The following is a 19,234-nucleotide window of genomic DNA, read 5'->3' as shown; positions in this document are numbered from 1 at the left end:
GACGTGCGACTCCGGAAAGATAAGTTATAAAACACGGGTGCGGCGGGTGCGGTGTGGGCCTGCAAATTCCTTGCATATACAAACATTATAAATGAAATATATGGTTCCAACATCCCGAAATTTTTTTAACTCGTACTACAGTACGTCACAGCCAGATCCTTAGATTTACCTTTATATTTCTGTAGTGTTCACACTAGGCTGTTTTAGCAGGGCGCCGAGCCCTGCCCGTTTTTTAGCAGGCAAAACCCGCCCTGCCCCTTTTGCGGCGCCCTTCTAGAACAGCCGCCCGCTTCCAGCCCTCCCGGCGTGTATAGATGCCGTGCGCATGTGCGCGGCATCCATTCACGCATTGGGAGAGAGCTGGGGGAAGCCCAGCACCGACGGAGGTGCCGGGCACGCCCCCAACAGTGACGTCGTCGGCCACAGACGCTCTCTATAGTAGCGTCTGTGGGCTGCACCACCCCTAAAATGACGTAGGCGTGGCTACGCCCCCTAATTTGCGTGGCCGCACCCCCGCACATATATGCCCCCGGAGTCCGGCGCCATGCCCCTTTTCACTCCTAGAGTGAACACTATTTCTGCACCATCTTGCCTCATACACAACACTCACTGTATGCTAATACTTGGACAGTAATGGATTTCGGAGGGAACTACTGTCACAGACTGGCTGCACTATTATCTGTTCTATAGATGTGTTTCATGTTGCGATGTGTGCACACGTAGGCATTCAAACTGGTGCAACTGAGTGGTGCAAATATGCAGTCACCCAGTCTATTCTCCCTACTGTCAGCGGGCCTTTTACCAATGTTAAGTATTGCAAAAGTTATACATTATAAGGGACAGCACAGAGTTTTCATTTATGGTTAAACTTTAAGCCAGTAAAACTTTTTAATAGTCCATTTCATTTTTTTATTTATAACCTTGAAATGGCGTTTCGATTGAAAAAAAGAAAAAGTCAAGAGGCACAGCTAACCATATCAATTTTTAATAAAAACCAGAGCTCAAAACTCCACTGTCAGCTGGAAAAGTTCCATCATAAAAAGTTTAATGCGATTTACACGCTAACTGCAATCAGAGTAGGTTTTCAGTGTGGAATGAATATTTAAATGTGTGCAATTACTCAGCATTTCTGCAAGGGACGTTCAGGAGCGCGCATTCACTCATCCCTCCTCCATTAAGTTGTCAGCATGGGTGACATTAAGAGATCAGATGTGCTACAGGCATATACGGTTATCAGGCAGAAAGATTTGTACCGACACGACGTAACGCAATACTGCCATCGTTGCTGCACTTCCTGAGCATTCTACACTCATCTGAACCTTCTAATTTGTACTTTTCAGTACAAATGCAACTGTGAGAATACAAATCATGAGCAATTGTCTACAGGTTTTCCATGGCAGATGAGGAAAGAAACTACAAACAAGCAAGTGATTACAGAGAGGTAATATGTGTGACTGCACTGATTTATATGATATGTGACACTTGTATATCTATGTGAGACTGAGTCTACTATGCAGTGTGCTTTTTTCCACGCCAAGTTCCGTTGTGTTTTATATGTACTTTAAGACTAATTCCTGTGCAGCCCGGTGTCTCAGGTGCAGACTGAGTGCTGTGTCGCTGTGTCTGCTGTGCGAATAAGATGCAAATGTAAAGGACAAGTTTCTACTCTACATCACTCGGTGCAGAATGGCGTACTAAGGCTAGTTGCATGGGGACATATTTGTAATAATTTCATGCACACAAGAAGTTCTACAGAAGTATTGCATATAAAACATGTGCAATAAAAAAAAATTACTGTAGTTTAAAATCATATACGTTCTACTTTTTGTTCTGTAAATGAATTCCAATAAAACAATGGACTACTAGTTCTAATGATTTTATCATTTTATTTTTATTATTGTTCAACAAATTGAACTAGTGTTGGTCAAGTCAAGAACTTATTAAGATCAGTCTATTTCGGTAGATACACGTCTAGGACTGGACCGTGCACCTGAAACACACTAGTGTACCACTAGGGGAGCTGTGGAACAACAATAACCAGCTCTGTAACATTATGTTTTACGATAATCACTATAAACATCTTGAGCTTCATTCTGCAAATCATTGTGTGATGCCAAAGTCTAAATGGGTTATGGGTCGACCCAACTTAGGTCAACGGTCATTAGGTCGACATGGGCATTAGGTTGACATGTACTAGGTCGACAGGTGAAAAGGTTGACTTTTTTTTACTTTTTTTGGCGTAGTTTTCTTCGTAAAGTGATGGGGAACCCCAATTAGTGCACTGTGTCCCCTCGCATGGCAAGCGCTTCAGGCAAGGTTACCGTTCCAATCGTAGTCCACGTGGTTCGTCAAGTATGGAAAAATCCAAAAAATTAAGAAAAAAAATTGTGAAAAACTCATGTCGACCTTTTGACCTAGTACATGTCGACCTAATGACCATGTCGGCTTAATGCATATCGACCTTCAGTGGTCGACCTAATGGCTGTCGACCTAACGACCGTATCTCGTCTGATGGGTTACAGAAATGAAGAGGCTAGTAATGAATTAAGAATCAAAGTAGTATTTGCAGGATTTTAAACTAGAATGAAAAAGCAGTAGCTTGATGGAGTCATATTCCCTGGCACCTGCACAATTCCGTGTATTTAGCAGGTTTTACTGTAGCTTACGTGCTTATTGCCTGTCTCCACAGCAGCGGGGATACTGTCATAAGAAGCAGCGTGGAAGTCATCAGTGTCTGGTTACCCGATACTCCAGTTTACAGTTGCAGCGGCTTTCCCACTGTTATAGCAATACCATATTAGTGTGAGGTTTATGAACAGGAATTTTGTGTGTACACATTCCCCTGCAGCTGATGTTCAACTCCTACATCCAACTAGCACAGGCAGCGAGATTAACAGGTGCACACTTGCAGGTTGGATACTGCTGGTTTTTAACTGTTCCCATACAGCAAAGATAACTATTTTTTTTTCTTAAACTGTAACAATATTTGCTATTTTAAATGATTAGGAAGGACTGAAAAAGAACAGAAATCGACACACTTAGGGGGTTATTCAGGTTGGATTGAAGATTCTTCTAAAAAGCAGAATCTGCAATCCTTTTTTTCGTGTGCTGGGGGCCGGCCATCGCAGGGCAAGGGTGCCCAGCATGCTGACTGTGCCGCCCAGCGACGGTGACCACATAATTGTGGTCACAACAACTGTGGACAACCCCATGCCTCCACAGCCCGGCTGTGATGGCCCACCGACATTTTTTTCCATCGGAGCAGCTGCGTGTGACGTCACGCAGCCACCCCGAAATTGACACCAACCCAAAACCCGGTTTCCCCATGCCACCTCCGCAAAGGTCTTTCGCTGCCTCCGCCCCCACCTATCAGGTAGAGGCTTTCGCAGCCAATGCATTGGCTAGGCAGCACACGTACAGGATGGGACCTGTGCATCGTATTAGCGCAGAGAATGGGGATATTGCAGTTGCATTGCAACCTGAATAACCCCCTTAGAACATAATTGGGGGGTGGTGGGGGGGGGGGGGGAGGGTGTGCTTACTCACCAGCAGCTCCCTTGCCATTTCCAACAATCACTAAAGCACTTGTAGTTCTCTTTCTTCCTTCCTTGGCAGTCATATTAAAAACACCTTTCAGCTGTAATAAAAAAAAAAAAAAGTGCTGTCATTAACATGATTCACAAAAATACAGAATTAAAACCCATGGCTTTGTACAAGGTAGTTACACTTGTATTTAAGATGATACGCTAACCAAGCATGGTTAGTGTACGATTTGTAATCTAACGTCTCATCACCTTTCACAAATTCTGCCACAAGCCAATCAGCAACACGGCAATTTACAGTTTGGGTATTGGGAGGAGTTAGGTCCATTTACAGCAGTGATAGTTCCGATTTTAATGAAACATTCGCAATTAACAAAATGCTATTCACAGCTGGTGCCTTACAACATAAATGGATGTACACATAATTATAGCTTAGCCAATGCCGGAAGCTACCATGCAAATTGCATAAAAACATCTATTTCCTCACAACCCGCAGTAGTACATACAGGGAAATTATGGACTAAAGCTACCATTGATTTTTTTTTTAGACTTCAACACCAAATTTTCAGTAGAGCAACAGCAAGCCTTTAGTCCTAAATGTAATTTATATACACCGAAAGTACTGAGATAATTAAACAATAAACACTCAGTACTGTACAATAATCACTGAAATATGCAAAAAGTTCCATGTAAAATGTCCCTGGCAAATAGCCTGAATTCAGAATATCGGCAGTATGTCGACCAGAGAATGCTGACATGATAGTTCTGTTATTTCAAAGCATTTTAACCTTGTCAGCATTATAGCTTTAAATGTGATGATACAATAAGCAACATGTTTAATGTTGATTCCAAAACAGTTAAAATGCTTACCGTGTTGGTATTATGCCGTCGACAGTATGTCACTGTCGACATTCTGTAACTGGCATTCTGAGTGTCAACTACCTCCCAATAGCCTGCACCTTACTGTGAAATGCCTTTTGTATAATCTACCTCAGGTTATGGGGTGAATGCTTTCAATCTACAACTTAGTTGGAAGGAAAAAATAATTATGCAGTAAAAGGTCACGGTTTACTTCCGGTGGGCGGGGCATCCAGCATGGCCACTTTTTAATCTTTGCCTGCACAGGGGCTCGAGTAATCTACATCAATCCTCCTTTCCTTACCTCCATGGGAATACTTGCTTTGTGGGAGTGTGTTCCCCAAGTGCTGAGGAACAGTTTGCTACCGTACTCGCCCCTGTGGACCTATTATTCACCGAAGTAGAGCCGTTTTATGTAAACGGTGTGGATGGCTGCCTGCTTTTGGCGCAAACCCCGGGGGGAACGCGCCTAAAGAACCGGAACGCCGATCACCCTGCCCCCTTCTTCCCCTCTACTCCCACGTACTGCTGCCCTCTCCATCTGGGTGGCTAAAGTAAGGAGCGCCCCTTTGTGTACCTTGGGAGGTGGCACCCCCGCTGTGGAAGCCCGACTCGTGGCCCGTGGACTCCCGGGGCTGATCTTTGGTGATTCAGACTGTCGGCCGGAAGACACCGCTGCTGGAGCACCGCCGCGGGTGAACTGACCCTTACGGAGCTGCAACCCGCCGGGCAGGAAGGTCCTCCTGCACCCTGACGCCTCTCTCCATCGGGAACTGGAGCGGGGTGTCAGCTCTCCCCCTGCCGCACACCAGTTCAGCCACACAGCGAAGACCCGGCTGGGTCGGCCGAATCAGCTAAGACTCCGTTTTTGTGCCGCCGGAGGTGCCTACGGGGACCGCGGCGGCTGTGTGCTTGAATCCGCCAAAGATACCCTCTTTACGGAAACTACAAAACCCACTGTAGCTGCTGCTCTGAGCCAATACCCACATACTCGCGAGCGGAGGCCGAAGCCGACAGGATTGTGGAGGTGCTGTGCAGCTGCAAATCCATCCCCACTTGGATGAACAGGGATCGTGATGTCGCCCCCCCCCTTTTGTACGTGCTGCTGAGGATTGCTGCTACCTATTCCTGCTGCCGACTTCTGAGAGAGCCTGGGGCTGCAGTATCTGGACCCACTCGCTGGCTGGTGATCCTGGAGGTGCCTCCATACCCACAGCCTCTACCCACGTGCATGGCCCTGCGGGCACAACAGGTACTAACACTGTTTGTCCCCCCCCCCTCACTTTTTACTAATAAATACCCCTCTCTTCTCTTACTTTACCCTATACTTGAAACCTTCCCCCCTCCTGTGTGAACCTTTTCCCCCCTTGTTGCTTATCTTTTCCCTCCCCAGTCGAAGTCACCCTCACTTCCTCCTTTATTTTTCTCTACCCTCCCTGCGCTTCGTTTGGGCACCAATAGTGTGTATGGGAGCTTCCCACGCATACACGGGATGATTTGGCCTCTCCATCGGAAGTTCACTGGGCCCTACTACCCTGTTAAATTATATTAGGGGTGTAACAACACTCTCCACTAACTGTGTCACGGCCTAGACCTGCTGCCCCCTACTTACTACTGTTGGGGGGCCTACCACATTAACGGACACTACGTACCACCGGCTGGTGCTGCACCGGGAAATCTTATTCTCAGAAGAGGACTTTCCATTTTGTCTGTATGGCTGCCGACCACAAGCCTTAATTGCTGTCTCTGACCCATTATTACAAATCTTAATTATATCCTACTTTCTGCTGGTTTCCTTTGAAACCTATCTGTGCTGTTTGTTATTTTTCTCACATTATCGAATATAGTATTTTATTTATTTATTTCTTCCTGCGGAGAACTTTGTGATGTTTGTTATTTTGCATACACCAAGGATTCTATGTGATATACCTATGTTCTTCTCATATGGGAACTTCTATGTGACGTTTGTTATTTTCCTCCTTCGACGAATTATGTGTGAAATAATTTTCTTCTTCTCTTCATCTGCTGAGACCTGTATGTGACGTTTGTTATTTTCATTCGATAATTCTATTCTGTATTGCTTGATATTTTAAATTGTTTTCAGATATAGGTTTACGCCCCAGTCGGGGTCTGCCATGGCTTGTTGCCAGGGTCGCCCCGTGGGCTCTTTCAAAGGGTTATAGACCATTGTAAATAACTGCAGCTTTCCTTTTCCCTTAGTGGGAATGTTGATGTAGCGAAGTATGTTCTAAATAATTTGGTCTGGTTTCGCACTTCCGCTCGAGCTCCATGTATAATTACCTCTGTTTTAATATCACTGCCTGTACCTGTTGGATCAGTGCCTATAAGAGACGCTGATTGTTCCACACATCATTCCCTGGGGTATGCACAAATACCTCGACAAAGCCATGTCTCCGAAACAATCCAACACCTCTTATAAAGCGGGGAAGGACGTCCCCCCTAAATCAGGACCGCCCTCCCCAGCTGGACATGGGTCGGAATCATCTAGCTTACCTAGTGATAGAACCTCCCCCCTGACAGCTAAAGAAATTTCAGATTTTATTATGCCCTTGCTTGATAAACGATTTGACGACCTACAGGCCCGCTTAGAAACGGGTTTAGCTCGCATAGACTCTCATGCGACGCGTATTTCCGCGTTGGAAACAAGACTGAGTGACACTGAGGACCTAGTCCAATCCTGTCAGGAGGGGGTATCAACCCAGGATAAATATATACAACAATTGCAGGATAAAGTTGAGGTCCTGGAAAATAGATCTCGTAGAAATAACCTTAGATTTATAGGTATTCCAGAGTCCTTGACGGGCCCAGCCCTTTCCTCATATCTTAGTGTAGACCTCCCAACCTCGTTGGGAATCATAGATGATATTGAAGTCCCACATATCGAAAGAGCCCATAGGCTGGGAGCGATGCGGGACGGGGCGCGGAAGCGTTCCCGACCAGTCATCGCCCGCTACTTAGATTACAGGGCCAAGGAACATATTCTCGCAGCTTACCGTAAAACTAGAGAATTGTTAGTCAAGGGCCACAAGATCTTGATATTTCAAGACTTCTCGGCAGCTGTGGCTCAGAAAAGAAAAGAATTTTCTGACGTTTGCTCCCACTTGCATAGTAAAAATATCCGATTCGCCTTGCTGTACCCAGCCAAACTGCGGGTCTCAGAGAATGGAAATCAGATGTTTTATACTGACCCGGAGGTGGCGAGGTCTCATTTTCTGACTCATAGATACCCATCGAGGTCGCCTATTAATTAGGATATCAGTCGGTGGGGCACAATAGGTTGAACGGTTCGGGTACTTCCGCCTCGGGCGGAAATGTGTTAACCTACCTTATATTTTCTATTCTAGTTGATTCTGTAATTAACTATAAGTATCCATTCTTACTAATTCTGTGACTATTTTTGTTAGTGTTCAGTGTGCGCACCACTAGGCCTAGCTGGTGCCCACCATAGATTTGGTTGTTAGGAAAATGTTAGAAAATAGAGTTATGAGACATTATGGTTCACTATTGATATCTCAGATACTAAGACTGTGCAATGCATTTCATGTTATACTGACGTTTATGCTGTTGGGTTAGGAGGGGAGCCGCCATTATACACTTGAATTTATTGCTTATCTGTCAGATAATTCACAGCCCTGAGGGGATTGGGTAGCTATGCAGTCAGCAGTTTCTTCCTCATCTGAGGTAATACCCCCGAAACCACTACAATTCATTTCTTGGAATGTAGGAGGACTTAATTCCCCAGTTAAGCGACGACGTGTGGTCATGCACCTTAAACGCTTTCACCCGGATGTGATTTTCTTACAGGAAACACACTGGCTGACGGGCGAGGAAAATGTATTAAAAGCTCCATGGCTTGGTTCTTGTATCGCTGCTCCTTTTCGTACGAAAGCCAGAGGGGTAGCCATACTTTTTCGAAAAAATCTCCCTGTTACTGTTTTGACAGAAATCATTGATCCCGAAGGCAGATATATCATAATGGACATAGAGCTTTTTCATTCTAAATTTACCCTTGTCAACTTATACCCCCCAAACGTTAATACACACACATTTATTCAAGACATCACCTACATTCTTCTAGGCAGAACTAACTATTCCCTAATAGTGGGTGGAGACTATAACATGGTGGACGACCCTGCAGTTGACAGGTCACCGACTATGTCGAGAACCACTGACTTCCAGAGCAGACACTTATTGACATTTCGAGATTCCTTAGACCTCTCTGATCCATGGAGATTGCTACACCCAACCGACAAGACGCATATCCATTTGTCGCTGGCACATGGAACGTTGTCTCGTATTGACAAGTTCTTAATTGTCGATGACTTAATGTCCCAGGTTGCTGGGGTGGATATACTTGACATATTGATCTCTGATCATGCCCCCGTCACGTTGGCACTAACCCATCCCCATATGCACTCGACAGATCGTATTTGGCGATTCCCACAACACCTGGCAGCCTCAAAAGACTTTAAACTATATCTTACATACCATTGGACCAATTACGTTGATGAAAAGAAAGATTTTAAACCTACCGGTAAATCTTTTTCTCCTAGTTCGTAGAGGATGCTGGGGACTCCGTAAGGACCATGGGGATAGACGGGATCCGCAGGAGACATGGGCACTAAGAAAGAACTTTAGGTATGGGTGTGCACTGGCTCCTCCCTCTATGCCACTCCTCCAGACCTCAGTTAGAGAAACTGTGCCCAGAGGAGACGGACAGTACGAGGAAAGGATTTTTGTTAATCCAAGGGCAAGATTCATACCAGCCCACACCGTATAACTTGGGATATACGAACCAGTTAACAGTATGAAACAACACAGCATCAGTCCGAGACTGAGGAAAACTGTAACATAACCCTTATGTAAGCAAAAACTATATACAAGTCTTGCAGAAGTAGTCCGCACTTGGGACGGGCGCCCAGCATCCTCTACGGACTAGGAGAAAAAGATTTACCGGCAGGTTTAAAATCTTATTTTCTCTTACGTCCTAGAGGATGCTGGGGACTCCGTAAGGACTATGGGGATTATACCAAAGCTCCCAAACGGGCGGGAGAGTGCGGATGACTCTGCAGCACCGATTGAGCAAACATGAGGTCCTCCTCAGCCAGGGTATCAAACTTGTAAAACTTTGCAAAGGTGTTTGAACCCGACCAAGTAGCAGCTCGGCACAGCTGTAATGCCGAGACCCCTCGGGCAGCCGCCCAAGAAAAGCCCACCTTCCTGGTGGAATGGGCCTTTATCGATTTTGGTAACGGCAATCCAGCCGTAAAATGAGCCTGCTGAATCGTGTTACAGATCCAGCGAGCAATAGTCTGCTTGGAAGCAAGAGCGCCAACCTTGTTGGCTGCATACAGGACAAACAGTGCTTCTGTTTTCCTGACCCTAGCCGTTCTGGCCACGTCAATTTTCAAAGCCCTGACCACATCAAGGGACTCGGAATCCTCCAAGTCTCGCGTAGCCACAGGCACCACAATAGGTTGGTTCATATGAAAAGATGAAACCACCTTAGGCAAGAATTGAGGACGGGTCCGCAATTCCGCTCTATCCATATGGAAAACTAGATAGGGGCTTTTATGAGACAAAGCCGCCAATTCCGACACTCGCCTAGCCGAAGCCAAGGCTAACAACATGATCACTTTCCAAGTGAGGTATTTTAATTCCACCGTTTTAAGTGGTTCAAACCAGTGCGACTTAAGGAAACTCAACACCACGTTAAGGTCCCAAGGCGCCAACGGAGGTACAAAAGGAGGCTGGATATGCAGCACTCCCTACACAAAAGTCTGTACTTCTGGGAGAGAAGCCAATTCCATCTGAAAGAAAATGGATAGGGCCGAAATCTGAACCTTAATGGAGCCTAATTTTAGGCCCAAATTCACTCCAGTTTGTAGGAAGTGAAGGAAACGGCCCAGATGGAATTCTTCCGTAGGAGCATTCCTGGCCTCACACCAAGAAACATACTTCCGCCATATACGGTGATAATGTTTAGCTGTCACGTCCTTCCTAGCCTTTATCAGAGTAGGAATGACCTCATCCGGAATGCCCTTTTCCGCTAGGATCCGGCGTTCAACCACCATGCCGTCAAACGCAGCCACGGTAAGTCTTGGAACAGACAGGGCCCCTGTTGTAACAGGTCCTGTCATAGAGGAAGAGGCCACGGATCTTCTGTGAGCATTTCCTGCAGATCCGGATACCAGGCCCTTCGCGGCCAATCTGGAACAATGACAATTGTCTGTACTCCTCTTTTTCTTATTATTCTCAACACCTTGGGGATGAGAGTAAGAGGAGGAAACACATAGACTGACTGGAACACCCACGGTGTCACGAGGGCATCCACTGCCACCGCCTGAGGGTCTCTTGACCTGGCGCAATACCTCCGTAGTTTTTTGTTGAGGCGGGACGCCATCATGTCTATCTGGGGCAGTCCCCACTGACTTGCAATCTGTGCGAAGATTTCCTGATGAAGTACCCACTCTCCTGGATGTAGATCGTGTCTGCTGAGGAAGTCTGCTTCCCAGTTGTCCACTCCCGGAATGAACACTGCGACTACATGATTTTCCACCCAGTGAAGAATCCTGGTGGCTTCCGCCATTGCCACTCTGCTCCTTGTGCCGCCTTGGCGGTTTACATGAGCCACTGCGGTGATGTTGTCTGACTGGATCAGAACCGGTAGGTCGCGAAGCAAAGTCTCCGCTTGACGAAGGGCGTTGTATATGGCCCTCAGCTCCAGGACGTTGATGTGAAGACAAGTCTCTTGACTTGACCAAAGACCTTGGAAGTTTCTTCCCTGTGTGACTGCTCCCCAACCTCGGAGGCTCGCGTCCGTTGTTACCAGAATCCAGTCCTGAATGGCGAACTTGCGACCCTCTAGAAGGTGAGCACTCTGCAGCCACCACAGGAGAGACACCCTGGCCCTGGGGGACAGGGTGATCAACTGATGAATCTGTAGATGTGACCCGGACCACTTGTCCAGTAGGTCCCATTGGAAGGTCCTCGCATGGAACCTGCCGAAGGGAATGGCCTCGTAAGATGCCACCATCTTTCCCAGGACTCGAGTGCAGTAATGCACCGACACCTGTTTTGGCTTCAATAGGTCCCTGACCAGAGTCATGCGTTCCTGGGCCTTTTCTATCGGAAGATAAACCCTTTTCTGGTCCGTATCAAGAATCATGCCTAAGAAGGTCAAACGAGTCGTAGGAACCAACTGTGACTTCGGGATATTGAGAATCCAGCCGTGTTGCTGTAACACCTTCAGTGAAAGTGACACGCTGCTCAACAACTGCTCTCGTGATCTCGCTTTTATGAGGAAATCGTCCAAGTACGGGATAATTGTGACACCCTGCTTGCGCAGGAGCACCATCATTTCCGCCATTACCTTGGTGAAAATCCTCGGGGCCATGGAAAGCCCAAACGGCAACGTCTGAAATTGGTAATGACAATCCTGTACCGCAAATCTCAGGCACGCCTGATGAGGTGGATATATAGGAACATGAAGGTATGCATCCTTTATGTACAGGGATACCATAAAATCCCCCCCTTCTAGGCTGGCGATGACCGCCCTTAGCGATTCCATCTTGTACTTGAACCTTTTCAAGTATAGGTTCAAGGATTTTAAATTTAAAATGGGTCTGACCGAACCGTCCGGTTACGGGACTACAAACAGGGTTGAGTAATACCCCCTCCCTTGTTGAAGCAGGGGAACTTTGACCACCACCTGTTGAAGACACAATTTGTGAATTGCATTTAAAACTCTCTCCCTTTCTGGAGGCACCTCTTCGAATTCCAGCTTGTAACCCTGGGAAACAATTTCTATTGCCCAGGGATCCACCTGTGAGTGAACCCAGATGTGGCTGAAAAGTCGAAGACGTGCCCCCACTGGGGCGGACTCCCTCAGCGGAGCCCCAGCGTCATGCGGTGGATTTTGTAGAGGCCGGGGAGGACTTCTGCTCCTGGGAACTAGTGGTGGTTGGCAGCTATTTTTTCCCCTCTGCCCTTACCTTTGGCAAGAAAGGACGATCCTCGTACTCTCTTGTTTTTATTTGACCGAAAGGACTGCATTTGATAATGTGGCGCTTTCTTAGGCTGTGAGGGAATAGAAGGCAAAAATTTTGATTTACCTGCCGTAGCAGTGGAGACCAGGTCCGAGTGACCTTCCCCAAACAATTCCTCACCCCTGTAAGGTAAAACCTCCATATGCCTCTGTGAGTCGGCATCACCTGTCCATTGCCGGGTCCATAGGATTCGTCTAGCAGAAATCGACGTAGCGTTGACTCTAGAACCCAGTAGGCCAATGTCTCTTTGAGCATCTTTAATATGACCTAGGGTCAATAAAATGGTATCCTTATCCAGGGTATCAATTTCCGCCGATAAGGTATCTGTCCACGCTGCTACAGCGCTACAAACCCAAGCCGACGCTATCGCCGGTCTGAGTAAGGTACCAGAATGTGTGTAAATGGACTTTAAGGTAGCCTCCTGCTTGCGATCAGCAGGATCCCTGAGGGTAGCCGTATCTTGGGATGGCAGCGCTACCTTTTTGGATAAGCGTGTCAACGCTTTGTCCACCCCTGGGGAGGATTCCCACCGTATCCTGTCCTTAGTCGGGAAAGGATGCGCCATAAGAATCATTTTGGGAATCTGCAGTTTCTTGTCTGGAGATTCCCAAGCCTTTTCAAATAACTCGTTCACCTCATGAGACGGAGGAAAGGTTACCTCAGGTTTCTTTTCCTTATACATGTGAACCCTCGTGTCAGGGACAGGGGGGTCCTCTGTGATATGCAAAACATCTTTTATTGCAATAATCATATATTGAATACTTTTAGCAAAATTTGGCTGTAACTTTGCATCATCGTAGTCGACACTGGAGTCAGAATCTGTGTCTACTATTTGGGATAGTGGGCGCTTTTGAGACCCCGAAGGTCCCTGTGACATAGGGGCAGGCAGGGCTTGACACCCTGTACATCCCTTGGACTCAGCTTTGTCCAACCTTTTGTGCAATAAATTCACATTAGCACTTAAAACATTCCACATATCCAACCAGTCAGGTGTCGGTGTTGCCGACAGAGACACCACAGTCATTTGCTCCACCTCCTCCCTAGGAGAGCCTTCTACCTCAGACATGCCGACACACGCGTACTGACACACCACACACTCAGGGAATCCTCTTATCTGAAGACAGTTCCCCCTTAAGGCCCTTTGGAGAGACAGAGAGAGAGTATGCCAGCACACACCTAGCGCTAATGACCCAGGGAAAAAACACAATATGTTTACCCAGATAGCGCTGTTATCATCTATTTTGCGCCAAATTATGTGCCCCCCTCCTTAAAAACCCTCTTTTCACCGTGGTAAGCAGGGGAGAGTCCGGGGAGCTTCCTCTCAGCGGTGTGCTGTGGAGAAAATGGCGCTGGTAAGTGCTGAGGAACAAGCTCCGCCCTCTCAGCGGCGGGCTTCGGTCCAGCTGAAAAATTTCAAAAAACTGGCGGGGGTCTCATATATACAGTGCCTAGCCTGTATATCACTATTTAAGCCAGATTTGGAGGTCCTTATTGCTGCCTAGGGCACCCCCCATGCGCCCTGCACCCTTACAGTGACTGCCGTGTGTGTGCTGTGTGGGAGCAATGGCGCACAGTGTTACCGCTGTGCGTTACTTCTATGAAGATCTGAAGTCTTCTGCCTCCTCTGAAGTCTTCTTTCTTCACATACTCACCCGGCTTCTATCTTCCGGCTCTGCGAGGAGGACGGCGGCGCGGCTCTGGGACGAACGGCGAGGGTGAGACCTGCGTTCCGTTCCCTCTGGAGCTAATGGTGTCCAGTAGCCTAAGAAACAGAGCCTAACATTAAAGTAGGTCTGTTTCTCTCCCCTCAGTCCCTCGATGCAGGGAGTCTGTTGCCAGCAGGCTCCCTGAAAATAAAAAACCTAACAAAATACTTTCTTTTTAGGAAACTCAGGAGAGCTCTCTGTAATGCACCCAGTCTCCTCTGGGCACAGTAATAAACTGAGGTCTGGAGGAGGGTCATAGAGGGAGGAGCCAGTGCACACCCATACCTAAAGTTCTTTCTTAGTGCCCATGTCTCCTGCGGAGCCCGGCTATCCCCATGGTCCTTTACGAAGTACCCAGCATCCTCTAGGACGTAAGAGAAATATAGATTACTGGGATAGACCTGACATCTTTTGGAAACCCTCTAAGGCAGTGATGAGGGGTCACATTATTAGTTATGTCACCCGAAAAAAAAGGGAATCCAAACTGGAATACACTGCGTTAAAAGCAACAATGTCCATGGCCTTCCAAACATATACTTCTACTCCAACGGAGACCACCCTCATTGAGTACAAACAGGCCAGGCGCCTGCTTGAAACTTATTTAGCTACCCAGGCGAAACACTCCTTAGACTTTACCAAAAATAAATTTTATAGATGGGGCAATAAGGCTGGTAGATTACTGGCGGTCATTTCCCGACCTCCCAAAAAACGACACATTATAACAGCTATACACCACCCCAGGTCCGGTCGTATTATCACCAAATCTCAAGAAATAGTGGAACAATTTCAATCCTATTTTCAATCCTTGTTTAGCTCGGCACAAATAGATACTGATATACAAACACAGATGCTCACAGAGGAGGTACTGCCCCCTCTGACTCGAGACCAGAGAGAAGCCCTTGTGGGAAACATAACGGCGGAGGAAATTAGGATTTAAATTCCTACCAGTAAATCCTTTTCTCTTAGTATGTAGAGGATGCTGGGGACTCCAAAAGGACCATGGGGTATAGACGGGATCCGCAGGAGACATGGGCACACTATAAGACTTTGAATGGGTGTGAACTGGCTCCTCCCTCTATGCCCCTCCTCCAGCCAGACCTCAGATATAGGAACTGTGCCCAGAGGAGACGGACATTTAGAGGAAAAGGATTTTGTTAAACTAAGGTGAGATACGTACCAGCTCACACCACAACACACCGTACAACATGGCATTTAACTAAACCCAGTTAACAGTGTGTCCCAAAACAGATCAGCAACAGGCTGACCCCTACCAAACACAATCTTTGTGTAACACAAGCAATAACTATATACAAGTCTTGCAGATAGAGTCCGCACTGGGACGGGCGCCCAGCATCCTCTACGGACTAAGAGAAAAGGATTTACCGGTAGGTATTAAAATCCTATTTTCTCCTTCATCCTAGAGGATGCTGGGGACTCCAAAAGGACCATGGGGATTATACCAAAGCTCCAGACCGGGCGGGAGAGTGCGGATGACTCTGCAGCACCGATTGAGCAAACATGAGGTCCTCATCAGTCAAGGTATCAAACTTGTAGAACTTTGCAAAGGTGATTGACCCCAACCAAGTAGCAGCTCGGCAAAGCTGTAATGCCGAGACGCCTCGGGCAGCCGCCCAAGATGAGCCCACCTTCCTAGTGGAATGGGCTTTCACAGATTTCGGTAATGGCAATCCAGCCGTAGAATGAGCCTGCTGAATCGAATTACAGATCAAGCGCGCAATAGTGTGCTTAGAAGCAGGAGCGCCAACCTTGTTGGCCGCGTACAGGATAAACAGCGCCTCTGTTTTCCTAACCCGAGCCGTTCTGGCTACATACATATTCAAAGCTCTCACCACATCAAGAGACTTGGAATCAGCCAAGGCTTCAGTAGCCACAGGCACCACAATAGGTTGGTTCATGTGAAATGAAGAAACCACCTTTGGTAAAAATTGTTGACGAGTTCTCAACTCCGCTCTATCCTCATGGAAAATCAGATAGGGACTTTTGTGAGACAAAGCCGCCAATTCGGACACCCGCCTTGCGGACGCCAAGGCCAAAAGCATGACCACTTTCCAAGTGAGAAATTTCAACTCAACCTTTTGTAATGGTTCAAACCAATGTGATGTAAGAAACTGTAACACCACGTTAAGGTCCCACGGTGCCACTGGGGGCACAAATGGAGGTTGGATGTGAAGTACGCCTTTTACGACAGTCTGTACTTCTGGAAGCGAGGCTAATTCCTTTTGAAAGAAAATTGATAAGGCCAACACCTGCACTTTAATGGAGCCTAACTTCAGGCCCGCATCCACACCTGCTTACAAAAAATGGAGAAAACGCCCCAGCTGAAATTCTTCCGTAGGAGCCTGCTTGGATTCACACCAAGACACATATTTTCTCCAAATACGGTGATAATGCTTCGCCGTTACCTCCTTTCTAGCTTTAAGTAGAGTGGGAATGACTTCCCCGGGAATACCCTTCCTAGCTAGGATTTGGCGTTCAACCACCATGCCGTCAAACGCAACCGCGGTAAGCCCTGGAACACGCACGGCCCTTGCTGTAACAGATCCTCTCTCAGAGGAAGAGGCCAGGGATCTCCTGTGAGTAATTCCTGAAGATCCGGATACCAGGCCCTCCGTGGCCAATCTGGAACAACGAGTATCGCCTGAACCCTTGTTCTTCTTATGATCCTTAACACCTTTGGAATGAGTGGAAGTGGAGGGAACACATAGACCGACTGAAATACCCACGGTGTCACTAGTGCGTCCACTGCTATTGCTTGAGGGTCCCTCGACCTGGAACAATATGTCTGAAGCTTCTTGTTGAGACGAGATGCCATCATGTCTATTTGAGGAAGTCCCCAACGACTTGTCACTTCTGCAAAGACCTCTTGATGAAGACCCCACTCTCCTGGATGGAGATCGTGTCTGCTGAGGAAGTCGGCTTCCCAGTTGTCCACTCCTGGAATGAAGACCGCTGACAGAGCACTTGCATGTTTTTCCGCCCAGCGAAGGATCTTGGTGGCCACCGCCATTGCCGCTCTGCTCTTTGTTCCGCCCTGGCGGTTTATGTGCGCCACGGCTGTGATGTTGTCCGACTGAATCAGGACGGGCAGGTCGCGAAGAAGATGTTCCGCCTGCCGCAGGCCGTTGTAGATGGCCCTTAACTCCAGCACGTTTATGTGCAGACAAGCTTCCTGGCCTGACCATTTTCCCTGGAAATTTTGTCCCTGTGTGACTGCTCCCCAACCTCGGAGACTCGCGTCCGTGGTCAGCAGAATCCAGTCTTGGATCCCGAACCTGCGACCCTCTAGAAGGTGAGAACTTTGAAGCCACCACAGGAGAGAAACCCTGGCCCTCGGGGACAGACTTATCTTCCGGTGCATCTGCAGATGGGACCCTGACCACTTGTCCAGCAGTTCCCACTGAAACATTCTTGCATGGAACCTGCCAAACGGAATGGCCTCGTAGGTCGCCACCATTTTTCCCAGCACTCGAGTGCAGTGATGAATTGACACTCTTGGCGGTTTCAGAAGTTCCTTGACCATTTTCTGGATTTCCTGAGCTTTTTCCAACGGGAGAAAAATTCTCTGCAGTTCAGTGTCCAGAATCATGCCCAAAAACGACAGCCGAGTTGTCGGAATCAGCTGCGACTTTGGTAAATTTAGGAGCCAGCCATGCTGTTGCAGCACTTGCAGGGAAAGTGCAACGTTTTTAATAACTGCTCCTGTGATCTCGCCTTTATCAGGAGATCGTCCAAGTACGGGATAATTGTGACCACTTGCTTGCGTAGGAGCACCATCATTTCCGCCATTACCTTGGTGAAAATCCTCGGGGCCGTGGAAAGACCAAACGGCAACGTCTGAAATTGGTAGTGACAATCCTGAACAGTGAACCTCAGGTACGCCTGATGAGGAGGATAAATGGGGACATGTAGGTAAGCATCCTTTATGTCGACTGACACCATAAAATCCCCCCCCTCCAGACTGGAGATCACCGCTCGGAGAGATTCCATCTTGAATTTGAAACTTTTCAAATACACATTGAGGGATTTTAAGTTCAGAATTGGCCTGACCGAGCCATCCGGCTTCGGGACCACAAACAGGCTTGAATAAAAACCTTCTCCCCGCTGTGACGGGGGTACCTCGACAATGACTCGCTGGTGACATAGCTTCTGTATTGCCGTACACACTACCTCTCTTTCCGGAAAAGAAGCTGGCAAGGCCGATTTGAAAAATTGGTGTGGGGGCACATCTTGAAACTCCAGCTTGTATCCTTGGGTCACAATTTCCAGCACCCAAGGATCCAGGCCAGAGAAAACCCAGACCTGACTGAAGGGCTGAAGACGCGCCCCCACCGGTGCGGACTCCCGCAGGGGAGCCCCAGCATCATGCGGTGGATTTAGTAGGGGGGGACTTCTGCTCCTGGGAGCTTACCACAGCCGGCAATCTTTTTCCTCTTCCCTTACCTCTCGCCGCAAGGAAGGATGACCCACGTTCTTTACGGAATTTCTGCGACCGAAAGGACTGCATCTGATATGGAGTCGTTTTCTTTTGCTGTGGATGAACAAAAGAGGACTTACCCGCGGTAGCTGTAGAAACCAGGTCCGCGAGGCCTTCACCAAACAAAACTCCACCCTTATAGGGCAGAGCCTCCATAGCCTTCTTAGAATCAGCATCACCATTCCATTGATGAGTCCACAACGCCCTCCTGGCTGAGACTGCCATGGCATTGGCTCTTGATCCCAAAAGGCCAATATCTCTCGCAGTCTCCTTTAGATAGACTGCAGCGTCCCTGATATGACCCAGTGTCAAAAGCACACTACCCCGATCCAGGGTGTCTATGTCCGATGACAAGTTATCTGCCCACTTTTCAATCGCGTTACTCACCCACGCCGAAGCCACAGCCGGCCTGAGCAGCGTACCTGTCGTGACATAAGGTAGCTTCCTGCCTACGATCAGCAGGATCCTTAAGGGTCGCCATTTCAGGAGACGGTAGTGCTACCTTCTTGGACAATCGCGCTAGAGCTTTGTCTACCGTGGGTGTCGCCTCCCACCAAACCCTAT

At 47.7% G+C, this 19,234-nt stretch overlaps 1 protein-coding gene across 2 annotated transcripts in view; it reads right to left on the bottom strand.

Moving 5' to 3' along the window:
• The window catches only part of MRPS5 (mitochondrial ribosomal protein S5), a 265,707-nt gene that overhangs the window by 29,876 nt on the left and 216,597 nt on the right, over positions 1–19,234 (bottom strand). For both annotated transcript variants that reach the window (XM_063918077.1, XM_063918076.1), the window contains exon 6: positions 3,547–3,637. In XM_063918077.1, the coding sequence (XP_063774147.1) occupies positions 3,547–3,637 (91 nt within the window). The remainder of the gene's footprint in view (positions 1–3,546; positions 3,638–19,234) is intronic.

This window comes from Pseudophryne corroboree, chromosome 4 (genome assembly GCF_028390025.1).
Source record: "Pseudophryne corroboree isolate aPseCor3 chromosome 4, aPseCor3.hap2, whole genome shotgun sequence".
NCBI classification, from domain to species: domain Eukaryota; kingdom Metazoa; phylum Chordata; class Amphibia; order Anura; family Myobatrachidae; genus Pseudophryne; species Pseudophryne corroboree.
Note: the sequence above shows the minus strand (reverse complement) of the source record. Positions and strands in the feature narration are given on the sequence as shown.